At 35.9% G+C, this 24,869-nt stretch overlaps 1 protein-coding gene across 7 annotated transcripts in view; it reads left to right on the forward strand.

Annotated features, from left to right (window-relative positions):
* SOCS5 (suppressor of cytokine signaling 5) overlaps positions 1 to 24,475 on the forward strand; it is a 69,365-nt gene extending 44,890 nt beyond the window's left edge. For all 7 annotated transcript variants that reach the window (XM_020876148.2, XM_020876146.2, XM_070477840.1 and 4 more), the window contains one exon: positions 19,156 to 24,475. In XM_020876148.2, the coding sequence (XP_020731807.2) occupies positions 19,168 to 20,778 (1,611 nt within the window). In that variant the 5' untranslated portion in view covers positions 19,156 to 19,167 and the 3' untranslated portion in view covers positions 20,779 to 24,475. The remainder of the gene's footprint in view (positions 1 to 19,155) is intronic.
* Positions 24,476 to 24,869: the final 394 nt, after the last annotated feature.

Here is a 24,869-nt window from a genome sequence, read left to right on the forward strand (position 1 = left end):
GCACCCTGTTTAAGCATGTCGTGTAAGACCCTTTAGAGTCTTTATTTCCAGCTTTTCCGTTGCGTTTTCTTTTTATTTCACTCTACCTACCCTGTCCTTCAGCCACCTGAACACACCTCTCCTTTGGGAGGCCAGATCCTGTCCTCTGTCTCTGCCTTAAATACCTTTCTCCACTCACTCAGCAGGCAGCTGTTCATTTCTCAAAACCTAGCTCAAAATCACCTTCTCTGTGAAGTTTTCCTTGACCCCCTTTGTTAGTTAGGATTAGGTACAGTGGCAAGCAACAGAACCTACAAAATAACAATGGTCTAAAGAAAGGATTTATTTCTCTTCTGTAACAGTGGAATATGCCGCAAAGAGCTGAAATGACAGCTCCGCTTCCTGATGTCATTAGAGAAGAGAGGTCTCCCTCAGGGCGGCAGAATCTCTCAGATTTAACCCTTGTCCTCACCATCCAAAATGGAGGTAATCTATTTTATGTACTATCATGTACAAAGGAAAGGAACAAAAAAAGGGACTAAGGATATTCGTGAGCTGTCTCATAAAATTTCCCTGAAGCTGCCAAATTATGTATCTGCTTACATCTCACTGGCCCCAGGAAAGATCTGGAGATACAGTCTTTATTCTTGGTGGCTCTGTACCAGCTAATCGCATTATTGTGGAAGAAAGGGAGAACGTGTGGAACGCAGCTAGCAGTGTGCCACAGTTGCCCAGCTAGAGATGGCTCAATTGTGCTGTGTTCTGGGCAGCACTCGAATTAGCATTTAGGTTGTGTTAGAATTCATGTGTCTTCTCCACCAAATTGTGGACTTCTGAAGGCACTCAGGAAAATTATAGCAAAATTATCAGAGACAAAAGCAGGCAATGATACTTAAATAGCCATGTGAACAAGGGAAATTGCTTATATAGACACTGATTTCTTAGACCTAAGCTTTTTTTTTTTCTTTTTTTTGCCATTTTGTAGAGGGAAGTGGACACTGCCAATAGTAGAGGGCGTGGCTTCTTTTCAGTAATGCCTCAGAATTGCCCACACAGAACAGAGTTACTTGAAAGGTTGTATATAAACAAGAATTGTGCTTCATGTAAAACATTTTTACCGAAGTATAGTTGGTTTACAATGTGGTGTTAATTTCTGCTGAGCAGCAAAATGACTCGGTTACACATAGACATGTATACATTTTTATATATATTTTTCTCTATCATGGCTTCTCAGGATACTGGGTATATTTCTCTGTGCTATTCAGTGGAACCTTGTTTGTCCATTTGATGTGCCATGAGTAATAGAATTCGTATGTTTCTGACAAAATAAATAAAAGTGACTAGTGTCAGGAACAATGAAAAATAAAAGGTATATTTTCTGTATTATGCCATTTTTAAAAATTGTAGTAAAATTTACCTAAGAGTTACCGTTATAACCATTTTTAAGTACACTGTTCTGTTGCAGTAAGTACATGCACATTGTTGTGGAGTCATCACCACCATCCCTCACCAGAACTACAGCATGTCTGATGCCTAGAAAATTCTGGATATTGACCTCTATCCCACTAGATACAAAGTCCCAATTAGCAATTAAATTATTTTACTAAAATTCTGATTAAACTTTCAAATTTACATTAATATCAAAGTACATGTCCAGTGGTTTAAAACAGAATCTCATAGATACCTTCCCATTGCAGCTGATTGTTTGGTCAGTTTGGCAAAATGTGAGTCATACTTCTCTAGCCAACCACAAACCAGCCGTTGATTTATTCAGTTATGTGAACCAAGACCGAAGCACCAGAATAGAATAGAGAACCTTGGCTTTGTTAGCATTTTGTCTTTTCCTTGAAAGTCTGGATGTGAGTTTCCATCCTTCCCCTAGGTGTTTTGAGTTACAAGAGGCAGTCTCAGGCCTCCTTGTCACTTAAATCTTTAGTACAGTCACAGAGATAAATCGACATGCCTGAGAGGACCTGAGGAGAAAAGAACACAGTACGGTACTAGCTCTGAATTCTTTTTTGGAAATCAGAAATTGATATAGACGTTAAAAATCGAAGTGAATAGTAAAGGACAAAGTAGTGGAGGTAAGAGTAAAGGTACTCTCTTTAGAGCAAGAAATAAGTTCGAATAAAATGGGGCCTGATTATGGATGGCAGTGAGTGAAAGTGAGGTGCGAGAAGGTGTGTGTGACTGTTGAATGTTCCTGAAAGGAAATGAGTTTGGCAGGAAAAGAAGAGAGACTAAGGTGTTAACAGAAATCTAGGAAAGTAGCAATAGAAATTTGGACAGAGTTAGTGGCAGTGAAAGTGCAGGGAAAAAGGTAAATTTGAGAGCCATTCTGGAGGGGAAAAAAAATCTATCGAACTAGATAACAATAAGTATAACTGTGTCAAGTGGAAGAAGAGCAAAATAAAAAATTTTCTGAGAAATTCCATAGAAATGTGATTGATATCCTATTTTGGGGAAAGTTCTTGAATTAACTTTAGATATGGTGAATTTGAGTTGCGAAGGAAAATAGCCAAAATGAGACAGATTTTTTTTTTTTAGGCTTGTAGTGGACTGAAAAGTGGGTGGAAGGAGGTGAGAACTGGTCCTGGAAAATAAGATCACTGATTATAACAGTAACAGTGAGAGCACATTTTCTCCTAACTCCCTCTTGAACCTCCCTCCCACCTCCCACCCCTTAAATAAGGTCCCCCCCCACCCCCATTAGCTTCATTTCAACTGATGAGACTAGTTAAATAGATGTAATTCATAAATTACATCCAGGACACTGAAGTTCTTCTCCCATGCTATTAAATAAGAAAGTATAATCTATGCCTTACATAGAAGGATGCAGAACAGAGACAAGAACTTAGATTCTTTCTTTCTTATTTATTGGAATAAATATTGTGGTACAATAATGTCTTGCCAAGGAGCATTATATTCTTAAATTTTATAGGCTACTGAATTAACAATTAATTTGTTTGATTTATAACATTTGAAGTAATCTACTAGTGTATAATTATTGAATGTTTCATGTTTTCCTTTAGTGGAACATTTAGTTGAAGCTGCTATGCCAAATGTTTATGGCTTTCTGTCTCACAATGGCTCTTTGTGTATATAGCAAAACATTTATAACCATATGGAGTTAAGAAAAAAACCTTGGCAATAGAGTGCTTCTCTTATAATTCGATATTGCCTTAAGATACAATATGTTACAGTAATGATACAGGTAATATAATTGGAAAAATAGTGTATTAGCATAGAGATGATTGGACTTTCACTGAAGATACTAAGGTGGTAGGGTTGAATTCACATCAGAATGCTGCTTTTTTGATTAATATTTTTATAACATGGAATTCCCACCATTCCTACCACTGCTTTTTATCTTCTTTTTATTACTTGTTGGAAACTCATCTTATAAGCTCAGCTGTACTAGAAGTGTTAAAGTTGTATTGCATCACATAATCTATTTCTGTTGGTTATCCTATAAATAGTATTACGATACACAAAAGAATGCATATTACTTATTATCGGTACTCTTTGGCAAAGGATATTTCCTACTTCCCAGTCTGGTGTTATTTACTGCTGATCCCAAATTCTGTTTGAGAATCAGGTTGGCTTTAATGGAGAGCTCTGTATTTGTTATTCTTTTCTCTACTGATTGTGTTTATCAGCCCCTTCAACCCCCATTTCTTTGTATCTTTTCTAACTCACTGTTCCCCCACCTTTTCTTTAAAAAGCTTTTAAAAATACTTTATTTCTTCTTCATTTTACACATAATTTGGGTTTTATAATATGAAGTCAGATTGGTGTTTTTCAAGATCTACTTCCTTTTGAAATAGTATTTTTCCAACTAGGTAGTTAATACACTACATTTGAAAGTTTCTGTCTTGGAAAAGACAGAAAAGAAAGAAAAAAAATGAAGTTACAATAATTAAAAACCACCCAAAATAACTACAGTGGTATTTCCTATCCATAATCTTTTTATTAAAATGTTTGTATTTATGTGTTGAGGTATGTTTACATACTAATGATATTTTATTACCATATTTATTTTATATCATGAACATTTCCAAAACACTAAATGCTCCAGAAACATGGTTTTAATGTCTATTATTCCAGTCAATGAAAGCACTACAATTTATTTAACTAGTCCTCTATTAACTGAACAATACAGTTTTTCCCCAATTTTTTCTAATATTAGTTAGGCTATGAGGAATATTTCTCTGTATATAAACCTTTGTGTCTTTATCTGATTATTTTCTTGGAATATATTTCTAATTGTGAAGTCTTGTCAAAAAGTATACACATCTTTTTTAAGTTTTGATAACATAAAATTTCCTTCTTGAAATGCCATGTGGATTTATGTTCTCAGGTTAATATGTAAGAATACAAGCTTCTCAATACCATGTTTAGATACTACCATTAAAATGTAAAAGAAAGAAAAAAAACTTTGCCAAGTTGATAAGTAAAAAATCTCATATTACACTTTGATTTGGATGTCTAGTAAATTCTAAGAATGACCTTTTTTCATACATTTATTGGTCAAGTGTTTTACCTGATTTTGTGATTTTTTTTTTTTTTTCCTGGACATACCCTTTTCTGTTTTCTATTTGTGGTGTTGTGCTTTATCTTTTTCTTACAAATGTATTAATACTTTGTCATATGTTGAAAGTTTTTTATGTAGCATACTATTTGTCCTTTAATTTTGTCTATGGCATTTTTTGACATTTAAAAGTTTAAATTATTCAGCCATTAAGTACTTTGATAATTTCCTTTTGGTTTCTTTCTTCAGCATTGTTTAAATAGATACAAATAGACTCAGAATTGTATCTGATGTGCTTGCTGCGGGTAGATCTTAAATAACTTGACTTTCCCATCTCTCTGATAGGTTAGATGGTCTCTTATGTTTATTTTTTTATTTATGGTGAGTCTGTTTACAGTTCATTGAAATGCTCATCCATTCCTTTTATGTTGGAAAAATTACAAAATTTTAGATTCAGAAGTATAGAGTTTTCTAGTTTAAGAAAATCTGTTAACTTTATTTTTACTCCCATCTCCTTAAGGGAAAAAAATGATTTAACAATAGATCTACACTTGGACACTTATTATGGTGATAATTGATTTATGCAAGGGAGTGGGAGGGGTAATCTCCAAGTCTGTAGGCCTTCCATTCAGGTTTCCTGTTAGTAATAGCAGAAAAGAGGAGGAACAGTGAGTTAGTTACATGATTCTCATTGTTTGCTTAAAGGAAGTGTTGTCAGTTTTCTTAAGAGAGAAATCTTGGCAGTAAAGTCAGAGGAATTTTTGGTATGGATCTTTATATGAGGAATGATGTCTTTGATACCATTTTTATAGGACATAGAATAATAGAAGGCCATTTATTTTATAAACTCTTAATAAAAAGTTAAGGGCATAATATTAAGTTTTAATTCTGGTAAAATACTATATCTGCAGGAGTCAAAATAATATAAACCACATAGGTGTCTTTCTGGTGAAGTTATTTGATAAAGGGGAGAATTTAGAAAATGTCTGTGGTTGGTTAGATATTTCTCTTAACTCTTTCAGCATAATAATTGAGATTTTTAAAAATTAGATTTTGATTTGTGTGTATTTGTGATTCTAGTTAGAAATAGCAATTGTGGAGTGGTTCATACACGTTAGATCCAAGTGTTTAACTGGAAAGTGTGACATTTCATTGTGAAAATTAGCCAATTATTTGACAAGGTCAAGAATTATTTCATATAAGTGGTTTTCCAGAATTACCTGCAAGCAATAGTATTTTTACTTGCTATTTTTACTTCAGACAGTTAAAATGTGAACAGTTTAAGTAAATAGTAAATCTTAATTCATTTCAAATCTGACAGAATATCTAAGAATTTTTTTAAATAAAGTACTGCTTTATTATCAAAGAATATTGAGAATGAACTGTACTTCAAATTGCTCAATTTATCTTTGACACAGTCTAAACTTACTTTATCTATAAAAATAACCCTAATTTTTAAGCTGTATGTAGAGCAAGTAAATATCTCTTAAACTGTGCTGGGAAGGTTTTTGTAAGGGAAGACAGGATGGAGAAAATTTGTGACAGAGTAGTATTGCTATTATGAGGGGTTTTGTTGTTGCTTTGCAGCTGACCCTGAACCTTTAGTGTTTAAATTGAACATTAAATCAGCACCTGACTGAAACCTGACTAGTTACTTAGAGTACAAGACTGTTAGAATAGCTCAGCATGTTGGACATTAGGGTATTATACTTTAATCGCACGGTAGTATGATTAGGACTCAGAATTGTATCTGATGTGCTTGCTACTGGTATATCTTAAATAACGTGACTCTATTTGTAGATTGCTATACTTAAATTTTAAGTTCTGATATTTTAAAAAATCACAGGTCGTTGAGGTTAGTTAATGTAGTTGCTTGTAGAGAGAGGACTCCCTGGGCTGGCTGGAGACAGAGGGTTGCTTATCCTCTTTAACATCTCCCATGAAAGACTCCTTACAGCCTTCTTCTGGTTGTTTATTTACATTTTTAACTATTTGAAATACTAATTTTTTCTAAGAGTTTCTTTGTTTTTGTCTTCCTGAGGATTAAAAAGTGACCACTCAGAATTCTTCCTGGAGAAAGACTCTTTATATCCTTACAACAACCATCTGGTTACCTGGTTACATATAATACTGATAACTGTTGATTTGTTGCTCCTTTTGTGCCGAGATCTTAAAATGTAGAGGAAGACCTGGACATAGAGTCCCTTGACTTTTCTTCACTGCTTGAAATCCTGGGATCAGTCTTAAGGCAGATATTCTAGAGGGGAGTGAGAGTGAAGGAAGATGCATTACTTAAGCAGCTGTTTCAAGTAGTGTATGCAAATGATGATGAAGACTGAACCTGGGCCAGGGCAATGGAGAACAGGTGTCCTGACAGGGCTCTCGGGTGGACTGTAGACCACATTTTTCCAGTTCACCCTCCCCTAGGGGAGGTGTAAAGGCAGTGGTAACTCTCGGATGTTTGTATTTCTCTCCTTGCAATTTGAATCTCATACTTCCAAAGCATACAAAAGTTAGGGCTTTGCCTAAAGAGTAAAGAAATGACCTGTCAGCCCTTTAAGGTCATGTTCATTGTTGCGTCTCTTCACTTTCCATGTGTTTATTTTTAGCATATAGATCTTGTATCCTGCAACTCTGCTGGGTTTTCTTTTCCTTTTTTTTTTTTTAGGGTTCCTTAAGTTTTTCTATGTGGAGAATCATGTCATCTGAAAATGGGCAGTTTTATTTCTTCCTGCCCAATCAAGTAACATTTCTTTTTCTTGCTTTATTGTGGTGGCTTTCACTTCTCTTTTAACCCTAATCTCTTGATCTGGCCACCAGTGATTTAGAAATCATAGTTGTTAGATTGATTTCTGCCTGGAACACTTGCCTGGGTTGGTGCTTTCCTTATGCAAAGATTTTTCATTACAGATTCAAAATCTTTTAGAGTTATGGGCTTGGTGTTTTTTATTTTTTCTTGAGTCAGTTTTGAAATTTTATATTTTTCTAAAAATCTAGCCTTTCTGAAACCCTTTTAAATTTATTGGCTTAAAATTTTTCATGTTTTATATCTGTTTGTTCCTTTTTAAATGTCTTACAGTGTGTATCCATGTAGTTTCTGACCCCAGGCTGTTATGCTTTCTAAGGTTCTTTGGTCTCTTGCTCTGGTCAGCTTACTTCCTCAAATCACTTCTCTTTAAACTTTTCTGCCCTGCCATCCTTTTTTCATTTGCAGTTTCCAAATTGCTGTGCACTTCTGCGTGTAGTATCAGTAAACGTTAAAATGAATATATATTTTTATCGTCTTTTCAGATTACTTGTTTTTAATCTTTTGATAGGTGAGGTTTTATTTCAGTTGTTAGCAAGCTAAAAGATTTTTTGATTGTCCTAGTTTAAAAAAATTGTAACATGGTAATACATAAAAGTAGGGTATATTACTTGGAGTTTCTAGTCTATAATTTTGGTCAGAGTGCTTCTCTTGAAATTAGTTTTATTAAACGGTTAAAAGGTATCCTATTTGTCTTTACTTCTCCCAGTATTGTTCCCAAATATCTTTCTAAAGAATAGATTCATTTCAAGATATTTAAAATTTCTTTTTTACTTAGGCCAATTTAAGGATCTAGATAAAAAACCAAAGAAGTTGTCCTGTTTATGGGGCTTCTTCCTTTATTTTACTCATTCATTACAAGCTGTCAAATTATTTGAAGACCATGGATTATCTTCAGGCCTATAATTTGGCATAGAAGGAAGTAGTATCCTTTAGTTTGTATAATAGTGATAATAGAAGGAAAGTGTTATTTAAAAAATCGTTTTATTTTAGTCCTTGGAACCTTTGTATTTCTTGTGACACTAAACTCCTGGAGTTACAAAATGGTTATCCTTCCTAGAGAAGGAATGCTCCAGATTACAATTGCTCACTTACCATTGGTAACTAAATGTTCTTTGTAAATTATTAGCAGGAATGCAGTGAGCTCATTGTTAAACAGGCCCCAATCAGCAATGAAGGCTAACCAGTGTAGTAGCTTGATCCACTAAGTTCCTCAACTGAGAGCTGTTTTCCTTTGTAGATATTTGTTTCTAGTTTACTTTTTGGTATTAAGGGAGATTTGTGTATGTGTGTTGGGGGTAGGGGGCTGGCCCTGTACTCTAGGAAATGTTACAGGCATTTCTGAGAAGGTACTGATCACATTGGACTTCCATGGTGGCTTAGTGGTAAATAACCTGCCTGCCAGTGCAGGAGACCCAGATTCGATCCCTGCATCGGGAAGATGCCCTGGAGAAGGAAATGATGACCCACTCCAGTATCCTTGCCTGGGAAATCCCATGGACAGAAGGAGCCTGGCGGGCTACAGTCCATGAGGTCGCAAAAGAGTTGGACATGACTTAGCAACTAAACAGCAACCAATTGTATCCTGTTTTGATGCTTAGTAAAAACAATTTTGCATTTTGCTGCTATCACCAGCAGGTACTTTCTGCTGCCCTGTAGATTGTATAACAGAAGCTACCTTCTCTGAGCCCTTGTTATATATACTCGGCTATACTTACCTTTATGTCATGTTATCCTCTTAAAAACCCTTGTAAGAGGGGGGTAGTTATTTCTATTTTTAGATAGAAAGGCTGAGACTTAGATTTCACAGCTAGTGAGTGCTTGAATTTGCTTTTAAGGCTTTCTGAAGCGAGAGCACGTGTTCTTTGTGTTCTGCCACAGTCTGCCAATAATGCTGGCCAGATAAGAGACATTTCAATGAATAGTATGTTTGTTAGTATATTACATAAGATACTTTATCCATAGAAAATGAAGCATAACTTACTAGGATTTTATGCCTCCCTAGTGTGCAGTGTATATATGGTAGAATTTAAATGATGGCAGTGTTATAAACTAAGAAGAAATTTTGAATAAAAAAAAAAAAGAATGAGGACTATGTTCCTGGGCCTTGCCCAGTACTGTACAGATTAGCTATGCTTAGTTTAGGTTGTAGATGAGCTATGGCTTCAACTGCTAAGGAATACTGAAATCCCTGTAATATTTCTTAGGAAATAATATAGAATTTTAAATGATTAATGATAGAACTTTCAGTCGGTTAGATTTTGTACATAGGAAAATACTGACATTTGTGACATGACCTAGAAGAACTGAAAGGGAGAATTATTTTTAAGAAGAAAGGAAAGCTAAAGGTTCATGCTAGATAGTACTGGTAACAGCCACTGTCTTTTGAGTGTCTCCCGTGAACCAACAGCTTTATAGATATGGTTTCTAATCCTCACATCCAGCTCATGGGGTAGATGCTGTTATCCTCATTTCTCCAAGAGGGACACGTAGGTTCAGAAATGTGAAGGACTGTTCTCACTCAGCCTGCCCCCCTCGCCCCTCAGTGGACTGTCTTATGCCAGTGCCCTTTTCACTATGTTGTCCTACGCAAAGTGCAGGCAAAATCACTACAAGTACTCTGTGTTTAAGAATCTGGGATTTTGATGGTTTGGAGCACTCTCTTGTATGACACTGGAAATTATAATTGTGTGAGTAAAATTTAAGAAACATGCAAATTTTAGATACTTTTTTTTTTTAAGCAGAAAAAGAAATAGCTCTTAAATTGTCTTTTGGGGGGTTTATTAAGGCAGTCTATATAACACTATGACTCTTAATTTGATTTAATGTCCATTTTTTCTTTTTTAAGATGTGGTATTGTATTTACCTTAATATGTAGAAAGAAATACAAGAAATTACTAAGCTTCATCCCTTGAAATTCAGCATGTGGCTCCAGATATATTCTTTTATTAAAAATTTATTTATTTTCATTGGAGGACAGTTACTTTACAATATTGATGGTTTTTGCCGTACCTCAGCATGAATTGGCCATGGGTACACGTGTGTCGTCCCCGCCCGCCCCCCCCCCCTCGGGGTCGTCCCAGAGCGCTGGCTTTGGGTGCCCTGCTTCGTGCATCCGACTTGCACTGGTCCTCTCTTTCACATACGGTAATGTATATACAAACATATTCTTAATTGATCTTATATTTAAAAGTAGTATTCTAGAAAAGAATTTTCTAGAAGTTTGGTTTATCTGTTGATCTATCTGTCGATAGATCCATTAGTTACAATAATATCAGAACGTTTCTGAGTGGTATGCACGCCTGCAGAGTTACGACTTTCACAGTAGGTAGGCGTAGAATAGAGACACCAGGACATTCACAGCGGGCCTGTGAATGTACCTTTGCTCTGGGTTCTTTTTATCAGTGTTGTTTCACACATTGCACTTTTTAAAAGGGAACAAGCCAGTGGTTTTCTTCTGAGTGCTAGCTTTGTCCCATTTTAATATCAGTTCCATCCTTTAATGGAACATTTTGATAAATCACCAAATTGCATATAGAAAAAAAATCTCCCAAATGTTAATATGCTATTGTCTAAATCATCTGTAATTTTCAGTTTTTAATTCTTCTACCAAAGAGTTATGAGAGCCTTTTATTTTCCTAGTGGCTTTTTAAATAGTGTTTACTAATTCCCATTGTGGTCAAAATGTGGCTGTATAATTTTGAAACTGTTATTGTGCAGTGTATTGTATACAGGAAAGACTGTAAAATTGTAAGTGAAGTCTAAAAAATATTTACTAAATAAAAACCATGTAGCCATTACCCAACCAAAGAAACAGAAAATTAATAGTGCTTTAGAAATGCCCTAAGTACTTCTCACTATCTCTGTACCCCCTCCCCACAAATGTAACCATTTACCTGCTTTTTATATTCTTACTACCAGTGTGTATGCCTATCTCAACAACATATTTTGGACTTTAACAGATAAATTGATTCATAATATATATATCTTACATAACATATCGTTCTCTAAGCATTGTCTTTGAGTTTCATAGGTATAGATGCAAGTGGGTTATCATTCCTGCTTGTCTAGTTCCATCATATGGATATACACTCATGGAATGATGAGCTTTCACTAGGATGTCTCAGTGACAGCCTCAACTGCAGTGTTTCCTAAACTGAGTTTATTAACTCTCTTCAACCTCTCACGTGCCAAAACTGCTCTATCTACTGAGTTTTCTATCTCTGAAATAGCATTTCTTTCCACCCATTTACCCAAGCGAGAAACTCATTTTGGACACCTTTCTCTTCCTCTTTCACAATTTCAAGGCAATCATTAATCCTGTAGGTTTGACTTCTAATGGTTTCACATCTGTGTCTCCACTGTTAGCAGCCTCGTGGAGTCCTTACCTGGCCTCTGAGGTGGCCTTTGTGCAGCACCAGTGTCCTTCCCTGTCCTCTCCCCATGGGTCACAGCCCTGCCTCTTGTGCCTTACCCCTCATTCCCTCCACTTGCTCGTCTCTGTCAACTTCAGCCACTGTTCATGCCATGCTTCTTCCTGCCTCACGACCTTTGCAGATGCTGCTTCCTCTGCCTGTAGAACACTGTCCTAGTATTCTACAACAGTGTTGAACACCGTTCAGTCTTACTCATCCTTCCTGACAGAATTTTGAAATACCACCTCCTCAGAGAGAAGTCTTCCTTACCACCCCTGAATCTAGCTCATGACTCCCTGTTAACATTAGGACTTTGTACCACTCCCACCTGGCATGACTATAAAATTAATTAACTGGTTATTAAGGAAGACCTTTCCTTTGATTCCGTCAGTACCAGTAGTCTACAAAGTCTATTAAAGCAAGAAATCATTAAAAGGGATGCATACTTTAAGTATTTTACTCTCAGAACATGACTCCATGTTCATTTGTCAGTCTTTTATTAAGGGACAAAGGCCTTTTCTTTGGGAGTAGGTCCATTAGTTGCCAGTTCCATATTGTTTATCTTTTAGAAACTATACTCATATCATTTAAGATTTATAGTTTGGGTTTTCTAAATAGAACAAGAGTTTAGACTTTTCTGATGCATTCTGATCTTAGAATCCTTGTATATTTTTGTAGTATTTTTTCTAATTTTTGAAACTATTTTCTTGCCTATACCTAATTCAGCAACAGAAGTATCTCACTTTTATCGAGTATATCAAAAACTATTCAGTCTTCTCATTCCCCCACATTTTGTTAGGTTAACTAACAATTAAATCACCTAATTGCAATAATAAGTATAAATGACATGAACAGATGTAGAACTCAGTAAAACTCAGCTGATGGGAAGAAGTCTGAGTATAGTAGGTCAGTGGATTCCACAGGTACATGCTCTACTATATTAACATACTGTGTATAGTATAATACTGTAACTGAATTATATGACCATTTATTACCCACAAAACAGCAGTTTTATATGGTCGAATATAATATTAAATAACAGTGTAAAAGATAGGTAGGCATACAGTTGGATAATGTAGATCATGTCACAGACAATAACGTATGTTAAAAATATTTAAAAATAATTTTCTAAAAAACCCCAGTGGTTCTCAGATTCTTTTAAGGGACTAGAGCTATGACAGCCATGCTTCTCTGGATTTCTGGATCAGTCTTTAATATTAAACACTGTATTTTTTTTTAAGTTATTGAAATGTCACCAAAGTATCAGTCAAAAATGGAATCTCCTAAACTGCATCTTGTACTTGACTTTGACACAGAAATACTTTAGCCTCAGTCCATGTGTCCCAGTTTTTGTACTGTAACTGAAGAGCTTTCTATTGAAAAGGTATTATGGTTAGTAGTCTACATAGATTAAACAGTAGAGGAGAGGTTTAGTTGGGTCACATGTTTCTTCTTTGCCCACTGTGGCATGCCATTTAGTCTTAAAATTTGTTGAATTTAATTTATTTCTGATAAAGTATGGATTAAGTTCCACTGGAATGAACTCCTGGGAACTATTTCAACGACTTTGTTTTGTGGAAATTTTGTAATAGATACTACTTGGCATTAAGAGGGCCATTGACTACAGTCTTTACTTTGTTAATATATGTAAATTTTCTAGTAATGGAATTTGACCTCTCATTTTTTCATAATTCTGATTTATAGCTTATCCTGTTAATTATCACTTTTCAATAAAAGCTGTTTAACTTACTACAGTATTATAAAATCAATTTAAATTATGATTGTCCTTCAGGGAAGGAATGACTTTTTAGAAATTTGCTTTGGATAGGTTTAAAGATAACTCTGCAGGTATAGAAATGTGAAAGATTGTTAATGGATGATTTCAATCTAGAATCAATACAATTGAAATTTAACAGTTTTTCATAAAAAAGCCCTGTGTAACTTTATATGAAACCATAAAGTAATAGAGTTGTAATTTAGTTCTCAAATGGTTTCAGTTGTATTTCCAAAAATTTAACCAGAAAAAAGAACCTCAAAACTGACATTGTAAATATTAAGATAGTTGGTATGTCTTCCTGATTCTTACATGGACTCTTCTATGAATCACTATTGGGATTTTCTTTCCACTATTATAGCCACCCACATAGCATTCCCCACATCAAGAAAAAATCCATTTTCTGTCGCCAAGGAGTTTGGAAGCATACTAGTCTTTTAAGTTAGGATATTCTGTCACAATGCAATCTAGCAGCAACCTTCCACATTAGGAATACAGAAATCACTAAATTTCATGCTCTGTCTATGAAACTGAACCAGAGGTTTAGTGTTGGAAACTGCCTGCTGTCACCTGTCCTGTCATGCAGCTTGTTCATACAGCTTACAAAGAGCTATATATGAAAATAAGTGGTTTTAAGTTTGGTCACTTTCTAAAATGAATGGTTATTTTTTTAGGTATAATTTGCTTGTCAAAGAAGTATCTTTAGATAGCTACAAAACTTATCTTATAAACATGGAGATGAGAAATTTCTGTACTTTTTTAATATTACTCTTACAGTTTCTGCAGTGGTATGGCTTATTATCTTACATAAACTAGACCAAGGTCAACAAACTTTTTCTGTAAAGAGCCAGATAGAAAATACTTTAGACTTTGCAGGCTATATGTGATCTCTGTTGAATGTTCTTTCAGAGCTTTTTGTTTTTGTCTTTTTTAATCCCTGAAAAAATGTAAAAACCATTCTTAGCTTGAGTCTATACAGAAGCAGGCGACAAGCTAGATTTCCTCCTTGAGCTATAGCCAGCTGACCCCTGCTCTAGATTAGCGTCGTCCAGTAGAAATATAAATTGGACCATATATGTAATTTAAAATTTTCTAGTGGCCACATTTAAAAAATAAAAAGAAGCAGATGAAATGAATTCTACTACAATATTTTACCAGTTACATCCAAACTTGTTATTTCAATATGTGGCACTAACCACATTTCAAGGACTCAGTAACCACATGTACCAGGCAGCACAGTTCTGCACCAGAGCTGTTTGAAGCAGGGGCCGTGAGCTGGTGTCAGTCTACAGTTACCAGTTTTTGATAGGTTAAGTATAGAAATGAAAAACAAGCATTTAAAATATTTTATAGCAACTTAACTTTACATCTGTTCAATTAGTAAGAAACTTGGCACTTACATTTCATGTCTTTTTTATGTTTCATTTTAAAAGCAATTTTATTATATTTTACAGAAGAATCAGTCTATGAAATTAAAAAGAAACTGCTTTCACTACAGATAATTTAAGAGGCCCCTTCAGTGCTTCTGCAACCAGTTTATGCTCCTGGCTCAAAACTTTGAGGAACCAGTTACCTCCGGTGGTCAGGGTGGGATATGGAGCTGAAAACAGAATGCTGGGCAGTCTGTGCATCAGTCTCCCGTGCGTCTTTCACCCTGAGCAGCCAGGAAATGACTGTTCCTTTACCTTGGATAAAACTAGAGGTCAGAGCTGGGAGGAGTTTAAGAAGTTTAGTCGTAACTAAAGTTGGGATATCTTTTGGAAATAAGTGCCACTTTTGAAAAACAGGAACTAAGTGAAAGTGAGAATATTGAGGTTAAGACCTCACAACTCCCCTTCCCTGTGTTCAGAACATGGCAGTCAGCTGTGTGTGCCCCACACAGGAGGTTGGAGCGTTTCCTTCTGGGATGAACAGCCAGGAGACCAAGCTTACAGATAGTAACTTTTGAGGATTCCCTAATAAAAAGCCAACTCACTGTTTCCTCACCTGTAATAAAGCCAACCAGTCAGCAAGCAACGCCCCCCTGCCCCCCATCCACCCCCTGCTTCCCACCCCACCAGGGAACAGAGCTTCTGATCAGCGTGTCAGTGCTGATGCATCATCAGACACTTAGAGAAAGCCTCTGAAGTCAAAAACAAAGATCTAAAGATTTAAGGAGAAAAAGCAGTTTACTTAGAAGAAACAGATAAAAATATTTAAAATGTTAAAAGAAGAAAAAAGGAAAACAACATTTTAAAACTTTGTATTCTTAGAGAAATGAGATAGTATATCCAGGGAAGCTGGAATAGGAAGCTATTAAAAAGAACATTCAGAGAACAGGAAAATTTGTCTTGAGAATTAAAACTGTGATACAAAGAACTGTAACTGCACTGGAACTGTTGGATGGCGATGTCAAAGAGATCTACCAGTAGAAAATGAAAAGAAAGACAGTCTTTAAAAGGAGATATATGATAATCAGAACATGAATCTAAATGGTCTAGTGTCTAATGAACTTTCAGGAGGGAGGGAGGGAAGATGGGGGAGTAAAAAGAAATTGAAAGGGTCTGGCACAATGAGTGTAAAAAAGGTCCCACACTATGGATAAAGTGTGGATAAAGAATCTGCAGTGTTTCACGAAATAAAAACAGGTCACATGCAGAAGACTGGGAACTGGTATAACATTAGACTTTTCTACAGCCAAATTGAAGCCTTTAGAATAGTGGAATAAGGCCCTCAAAATTCTGAGGGTGAATTATTTCCATCCTAGAATGTTATCAACTGCTATAAACACATCATCTAGAAACAGGAAAACAGCAGAAAAAACAGCTTAACAAAATTCAAAGTAACTTTCCTTGACCCCTGGGAGTGGGAATCAAGAATGGAGAGAGTGTATCAGGCAGTACTCCTTTGTGTTATAAGCCTTGTAGTAGTGTTTGACCTTTGAACCTGTAAATGTATGAGTTAGGTAAAAATAAAAAGCAACTTTAAGAAATGAGAAGGAAGCCAGTCTAAAAGGGGCTAGGATGTTAGAAGAGTACATCTACAAATTCTAGAGTCAACAAGAATGGAGCAGGAATTAGTCCTAAAAATAACAGGGCCATAAGTGAAATCTTAATATAAAAAGAATAACTGATAAAAAGTAAAGCATGTTCAAATGGTGTAAGACTCAAAAAATGCTTACAAAAGATTTTTTTTTGCAAGGAGGAGGAAGCAAAATGTTCTGAAATGTTCAGAGTTTAATAGATTTAACAGTCCCATCTAACATTTTATTAGAACATATACCACCTATCATGCAAATTTCTATGTACTTAATAGTAAGCTTTTTTTTTTCCATTTATTTTTATTAGTTGGAGGCTAATTACTTTACATCATTACAGTAGTTTTTGTCATACATTGAAATGAATTAGCCATGGATTTACATGTATTCCCCATCCCAGTCCCCCCTCCCACCTCCCTCTCCACCCAATCCCTCTGGGTCTTCCCAGTGCACCAGGCCCGAGCACTTGTCTCATGCACCCAACCTGGGCTGGTGATCTGTTTCACCCTAGATAATATACATGTTTCAATGCTGTTTTCTTGAAACATCCCACCCTCACCTTCTCCCAGAGTCCACAAGTCTGTTCTATACATCTGAGTCTCTTTTTCTGTTTTGCATATAGGGTTATCGTTACCATCTTTCTAAATTCCATATATATGTGTTAGTATACTGTATTGGTCTTTATCTTTCTGGCTTACTTCACTCTGTATAATGGGCTCCAGTTTCATCCATCTCGTTAGAACTGATTCAAATGAATTCTTTTTAATGGCTGAGTAATATTCCATGGTGTATATGTACCACAGCTTCCTCATCCATTCGTCTGCTGATGGGCATCTGGGTTGCTTCCATGTCCTGGCTATTATAAACAGTGCTGCGATGAACATTGGGGTGCACGTGTCTCTTTCAGATCTGGTTTCCTTGGTGTGTATACCCAGAAGTGGGATTGCTGGGTCATATGGCAGTTCTATTTCCAGCTTTTTAAGAAAAGCTGTTTTCCATAGTGGCTGTACTAATTTGCATTCCCACCAACAGTGTAAGAGGGTTCCCTTTTCTCCACACCCTCTCCAGCATTTATTGGTAAGCTTTTAATAAAGAGGACTCTAACAGTACATTTTATGATTTCAGAGACATAAATTATCTATGTTGGCATTGTCATTATTCCAAGAGCACTGTTAGTTCAAGACCCTTTCTGTAATAAACTAAAGGGAAGATACATAATTCTTCTTGAGAAAGTTTATTTATCTTGCTCCTAGTCAGCTTCTTGAAAATGGAAATATTTCTGACAGAGATTTAGTCAATTATGGAAAGATCAGCTCTAATGACTCATCACTGTTAAAACTCAGTTTTCCAATACTGATTCTGAACTGTGCAGAATAGTACACAATGAGAGTAAATAAACATAAATCAAAAAAGTCAGGGGAAAAAGTGCCATAAATATTAAATAGAAAAATAGAAGAAGAAAAAGATTCTGCTGTCATATTGTGATAAAACTGGTTGAAGTTTAAGTTTAGGCTTTTCTGTTTCTTCTAATGTTGATTTTTAGGTTACTAAATGAGACAGTGTGCTTATAAATGTCATAGTCTTAAAATAATTTACTTGTAAAGTGCCATGAACTACTTTAGATTTTTTTTAAAGGAGCAAGAATAAAGAACCCAAACTGCATAGTTTTTATTTTTTAATTACTATAGTATCATAACTTTTTTTCTATTACTCTGTTACTTTCAAGTTTTTCCAGGATTAAGAATCGGGACGCTTACCTTCTATTTAAATACTGTATTATCTTTCTTTTTTCCTGTTTTCTGTTACACTCAAACTACTTGAAAATCACGGGAAAAAATTATTTCATAGGGTGAGGAGGGCAGATTAGGAATTTTAACAAGTGATTGACATGTAAGGCTTAGATTGCTAGATGAGTGGAGTAGAGTTAGTTGGTAAGTGAAATTAGATTACTGCTTAAAGGTTTCTTTTTTTATTAATTTTGATGTATTACACAAATGTGGTCCTGATTATCACTTTTAAGAAGTTGAATGAAGATGTGTTTCAACAATGCAAAACATTTTCCGTTTATAATACTTGAGGCAGTACCTAAATTATTCAGAGTAAGGAGACAGAAACCAATGTCATAATGACCTGATGACTCAGTGGTAAAGAATCCATTTGCAATGCAGGAGATACAGGTTTGATTCCTGGAGATCCCATGGATCGGGAAGATCCCCTAGAGAAGGAAATGGCAACCCACTCCAGTATTCTTTCCTGGGAAATCCCATGGACAGAGGAGCCTGGTGGCCTACAGTCCATGGGGTTGCAAAGTGTCGGACACATCATAATGATTACCAACAACAACACATATGAGAAAGCCACCAGAGTTTAATTAAAAGGGTTTGTTTCCTTTCCTCTCTATTCTGTGTGAAGGGAGGGAGAAAGTGAGGACTAGCTTGGGTAACGGTGCCACAGTAGGGTCTCATAACCCTACAGGTGCCAAACCTCATTGCCATAATGGGGTGATGTAATGTAAATTTCTGACCAGAACCACTGATGTTTCTCATGAGAAAAAGGGTGGGTACTTACTGCCTTTTTTGTTTTCACACACTCCTTTGATTAATTTTTCTTCTTTTTCTATTTTTTTGTCTTTAGGTCTTATAATCAATGGATAAAGTGGGGAAAATGTGGAATAACTTCAAGTACAGGTGTCAGAATCTCTTCAGTCACGAGGGAGGAAGCCGTAGTGAAAATGTGGATATGAACTCCAACAGATGTTTGTCTGTCAAAGAGAAAAACAACAGTTTAGGAGACTCAGCTCCTCAGCAGCAAAGCAGTCCCTTAAGAGAAAATGTTGCCTTACAACTAGGGTTAAGCCCTTCAAAGAATTCTTCAAGGAGAAACCAAAACTGTGCCACTGAAATTCCTCAGATTGTTGAAATAAGCATTGAAAAGGATAATGACTCGTGTGTCACCCCAGGAACAAGACTTGCAAGAAGAGATTCCTACTCTCGACATGCTCCTTGGGGTGGGAAGAAAAAACATTCCTGCTCTACAAAGACACAGAGTTCACTGGATACGGATAAAAAGTTCGGTAGAACTCGAAGTGGACTTCAGAGGAGAGAGCGGCGGTACGGTGTCAGCTCCGTGCACGACATGGACGGTGTGTCCAGCAGGACTGTAGGAAGTCGCTCTCTGAGACAGAGGTTGCAGGATACTGTGGGCTTGTGTTTTCCCATGAGAACTTACAACAAGCAGTCAAAGCCCCTATTTTCTAATAAAAGAAAAATACATCTTTCTGAATTAATGCTTGAGAAATGCCCTTTTCCTGCTGGCTCAGATTTGGCCCAAAAATGGCATTTGATTAAGCAGCATACGGCCCCTGTGAGCCCACATTCAACATTTTTTGATACATTTGATCCATCCTTGGTTTCTACAGAAGATGAAGAAGATCGGCTTCGAGAGAGAAGGCGGCTTAGTATTGAAGAAGGGGTAGACCCCCCTCCCAACGCACAAATACATACATTCGAAGCCACTGCACAGGTTAACCCGTTATATAAACTGGGACCAAAGTTAGCTCCTGGAATGACTGAAATAAATGGGGACAGTTCTGCAATTCCACAAGCTAATTGTGACTCAGAAGAGGACACAACCACGCTGTGTTTGCAGTCACGGAGGCAGAAGCAACGTCAGGTATCTGGAGACAGCCATGCCCACGTTAGCAGACAGGGAGCCTGGAAGGTCCACACGCAGATTGATTACATACACTGCCTCGTGCCAGACTTGCTCCAGATCACAGGTAATCCCTGTTACTGGGGAGTGATGGACCGCTACGAAGCAGAAGCCCTTCTGGAAGGGAAACCTGAAGGTACATTTTTGCTCAGGGACTCTGCACAAGAGGACTACCTCTTCTCTGTGAGCTTCCGTCGCTACAACAGGTCCCTGCATGCCCGAATTGAACAGTGGAATCACAACTTTAGTTTCGATGCCCATGACCCATGTGTGTTTCACTCCTCCACTGTAACAGGACTTTTGGAACATTACAAAGACCCCAGCTCTTGCATGTTTTTTGAACCATTGCTTACAATATCACTAAACAGGACTTTCCCTTTTAGCCTGCAGTACATCTGCCGTGCAGTCATCTGCAGATGCACGACATATGATGGAATTGATGGGCTCCCTTTACCATCGATGTTACAGGATTTTTTAAAAGAGTATCATTATAAACAGAAGGTTAGAGTTCGCTGGCTAGAACGAGAACCAGTCAAAGCAAAGTAAACCCTCCTGTCCCCAAAGGGCATTGACTAGATCTGCTTTTATGTGCACCAGGCAGTATACCCATAGCAAGCACACATATCAGTGTTAGGTCTTCAGTACAGTTTGTAAGCTTAGTGTTAGTATCTGTCAGGGGCAGTCTGCTGTTACTTTTACTCAGTACATGTGGTGCCTATTGAGACAGCAGGGGGTAGAGCTACAGGTATTCAGTAAGGCTGCAAAAACATTCTGCCAATTTAGCTGACAGTTTGGTTTTTAATGGCTGTAGTAACTGAGTGAAGCAACTCTGGGGCATTTGCTATGAAGAATTCTATTTCTTACTGAAGAACAAATTGTTAATATTGAATGAGTATTTCAACGGTATGACTAATGTTTGAAATTATTATTTTTTCTAAGAATTTTTCTATAACCTTCCAAAAGTAGTGATGTTTATAGTTACTATAAGTCAAGTTTGGAAGTCCAAAAAAATAAAGACTGCCTTCCTTTTAGAAAAAAAAAAAATGCAATTTTCTGGCCACAAGGGCATAGTGCAGTTCATGTAAGTATTGATATAGTTTATAGTCAGTCTCCTTTTCTCTTCTGCAAAAGGTACTGTTAAGTAAACCAGGTTTTCTAAGTAGTAGTTCTTAAAATTTCAGACTTATAGAAAGTTGGTAGTAGAATTTTATTTAAGGCCTTACGTATTCATTTTTTAATGAGTGCTTTAACTTAAAACGCATTGGAAATAGCTGCTGCAAGGTAGGCCTGCGTGTGATTTTTTTTTAAGCTGACATGTGCAGTTGAGTTGCTGGTTCGTTAAAGTTGGATCTTTTTCTATGCCCATGATGAGTTTGTGAGCCATGAAGAAAGTGAGACGAGACGATACCCAGACAAGTCAGATGATACTAACTACAGTGGTTGCTGGTCATTGAGATTATTGTTAAACTGTAACTCATAATTTGGATGGCAGTATTTATCTCTTTGTTGTAAACTCTTATAGCTGAATTGCTTAAGTACAAGTTATAGAATTTCAGTGCACTTAATTTTTAATGGAAAATCTGAAACCTAAATTGCTGATTTAAAAGGTACTGTACAACCATTGTATCTGTAAATAACTTTACTTATCTCCTTTTTGTCACTTAGAATAGTATGCAATACTACTTGAGTGAGCTATTTTGGACGTAATACCAAGTTCTAGTGTTTGCTTCTTAGTATTGAACCGAATTTACAGTCCGTCTTAGACATTTTGCACTAAAGTAGTCAAATCCGTTCTCGTGTCTTTCTGTTAACGTGCTCTGTACCACTGGTGAGTGCTCCCTAGTTTCCTTACCTGCTGCTACAGAAAGTTATTTTACATCCCAATGGCTATTGCCAAGGCCACAAAAAAGGAAAGCTATATTTGTATGCAACACTAACCCTTGGACTGCTAATGTATGTTTCTGCTTGCTGTGCCTTGTTACAGCTGCTTTTTTGTGCTAATAAAGTATGTTTGGTGTTCTCCTTGTATATCTGCTGTTTTATACATTTGCAACAATTTCTCTTGTAAATGGAATGGTTTGGGGTTTTTAAATAAGCATTACCTGGCAACCTACTATAGTTAATGCAGAATTACTGAACAGTCTGATATTGACTTATTCCAAGTAAGCTAATTCTAAATTTAATTCTGTACATCTTTTCAATCATAATCACATATACTGTGGAACAGTATCTCTCTAGTTACAGAAAATTACTGTATAGTTTAGGTTATAACAGAAAATGAACAGAGAAATACTGACTAAACCTATTGATTTCTCTGCTTATAAGTGAAAGATTGAAACTATCAATGACATGTTACAGTAGATGAATATCTGTAGCCTCCTGCATCAGAAGCAAGTTAAATGAAGTCTTGTGAACTAATAATACAGTAGCACCATTTATTGGTTTGGGGACCATTTTAATTAATAATAAATACCCAAAATGTAGACACTTTAACCAAAGACTTGTCCATTTTAAAGCAAAATGGGGATTGAAGGGACTTATAATTCCTGTCATTTCTTATAGAAGTCCCTGAAGAACATATACCAAAGTGTTTGAGAACGTCATCCAAACCTACTTTAACGCATTATGTGCAATTAAGTTGTTATGACATAATTACATTGCATAATTGTTGGGTCCGTTTTCTTGAACTTATAATGTACCTGCAAAATAAACCTCTTGGGGAGATAAAGAGTTCATACTGATTATTGGAGAAAGACTATATATATGCAAGCAAGATCTTGTTTTAAAGAGGTAACTTGAAACTCCAAGAAAGCACTTGATGTTTTATATGCTTGTAGGAAATTGATGTTTTAATTGTAGTTTTATAGAAAGTATTAATGCTTTTATGTATTTCAGAAATTTCTTATGTTAAATGGAAATTGTTTTAAATGTGTAAATATTTGAGTTTATGTAAGCATGTATACACTGTGCTAAAAGTCACTTATGTTTCAGTTTGTGTGTAATATTCATATGCAATTTTTGGTTTAAATTTTTTCCTTAAAAAAATTAGTGGCTTACATTTTAAAAAAAGAAAAAACACCAGCATGAAACTGCACCTAAGTCTATATTCCCTGTGTCTTTTTCTGAATCCCACTGTAGTCTGTCAACTAAATTTATGTTTTTATGGTTTTTTTGAAGTGCATTTGAATACAAACTAGGAAATTCTTTAGAACTTTAGACACTTCATAGAGAAGTAATTATAATTAACCCAAAGAAAGATTGCTCTGGTTCGTATACATTGTCATTCTTAAGTTCATTATCCATTCATTCATATTCTCTATATACATACACACATACATATGTGTTTATGATGTTAATATTACTTTCAACATTAATATTGACACCTGATTCAAAATCATTTAAAGGCTTTATATAGATAGATAGATAGATATAAATATACACTCTATCCTTGTACCATTCAGATTTGATTATCTGCACCTGAAGTTTAGACTTGTAACTATAATCTTGTTTGTAATATCTTATAAAGAGAAAGCATTCATTAGTATTTTCTTTACTAAAGATTCTTTGAAGAAACGGCTTGGTTTAAATGTAGTTATTAAGAGTCATAATTAAATTTATATTTCTTAGACAAAAGTTGAGCCCAAATAATCACACTTCACAAACTGATTTGTGTTCTTATGGTCCATGAGAAGATTTACATAAGATTTATAGTGGCTTGAACCATAAAAATTGATACTTGAATTCTGAGCTTCATTTTGACAAAATTCAAAGTTTATGAACATTTTAATTTGACGTTTTGACCTTGTTGCTGTTCATTTTCATCCTAAGTTTTCTCTTGCTCCATATCACTAAATATTAGTTTGGTAAGTTTTATTGAGATTGGTCTTAGATCCCTTATTTTTATAACAAAGAAAGCTATAAAGTTGCTTTTTGGTAGTGACAGAGAGTCTGGAGTGAGCCAGAACTCTCCTAGGAAAGATACAGAGCCTAATTCCATCTCTGGGAGTGTGTTAAGTGTTAACACGGGGCAAATCACATGAGTTCCATCATATTCTGTACCACAACACATACAGTTTAACCCAGATGAAATTAGATAAACATGCACACTAAGGGCTGACTTAAAGGTGAGAAATATTATTTCCAAAGGAGGCAATACTGCTTGGTGCATAAAAACTACGTATCTCGGCTCATGTTTTGTTTCATATTTTTGCAACAGCCAAATACAGAACATAGACTTTCACAATGTGGTATATTTCTAAGGAGGTTTGGGATGGAGTTTTTGTGGGAGGTGGTTGGTGGTTTGGTGGGGGCGGGGTGTGGATGAATTGTCCTTACAAAGTAAGGATCAGTTGGAACAACTTTCAATACCCAGGAAGCTTGATTAAATATTAAGACTCATTTCAGCTATTCATTCAACAGATACTCATTGAAGACCCATGTGCCCATCACCATTTTAGTGATGGGCACACATTGGGTTATCAGACAAAGTTATAGGGTCATTGGGGAATGGTGACCTTGAGTGATAAGAAAATCACCAATATCAAAGAAAAGTATTTTGATGAACAATAAAACTAACGATCTAAAAGGAGGAATGAGCTTTTGTACTGAAAAAGAATGCTAGTAAGCCACGTCCAGTG

The sequence above is a fragment of the Odocoileus virginianus genome, chromosome 2 (assembly GCF_023699985.2).
Source record: "Odocoileus virginianus isolate 20LAN1187 ecotype Illinois chromosome 2, Ovbor_1.2, whole genome shotgun sequence".
Lineage (NCBI taxonomy): Eukaryota > Metazoa > Chordata > Mammalia > Artiodactyla > Cervidae > Odocoileus > Odocoileus virginianus.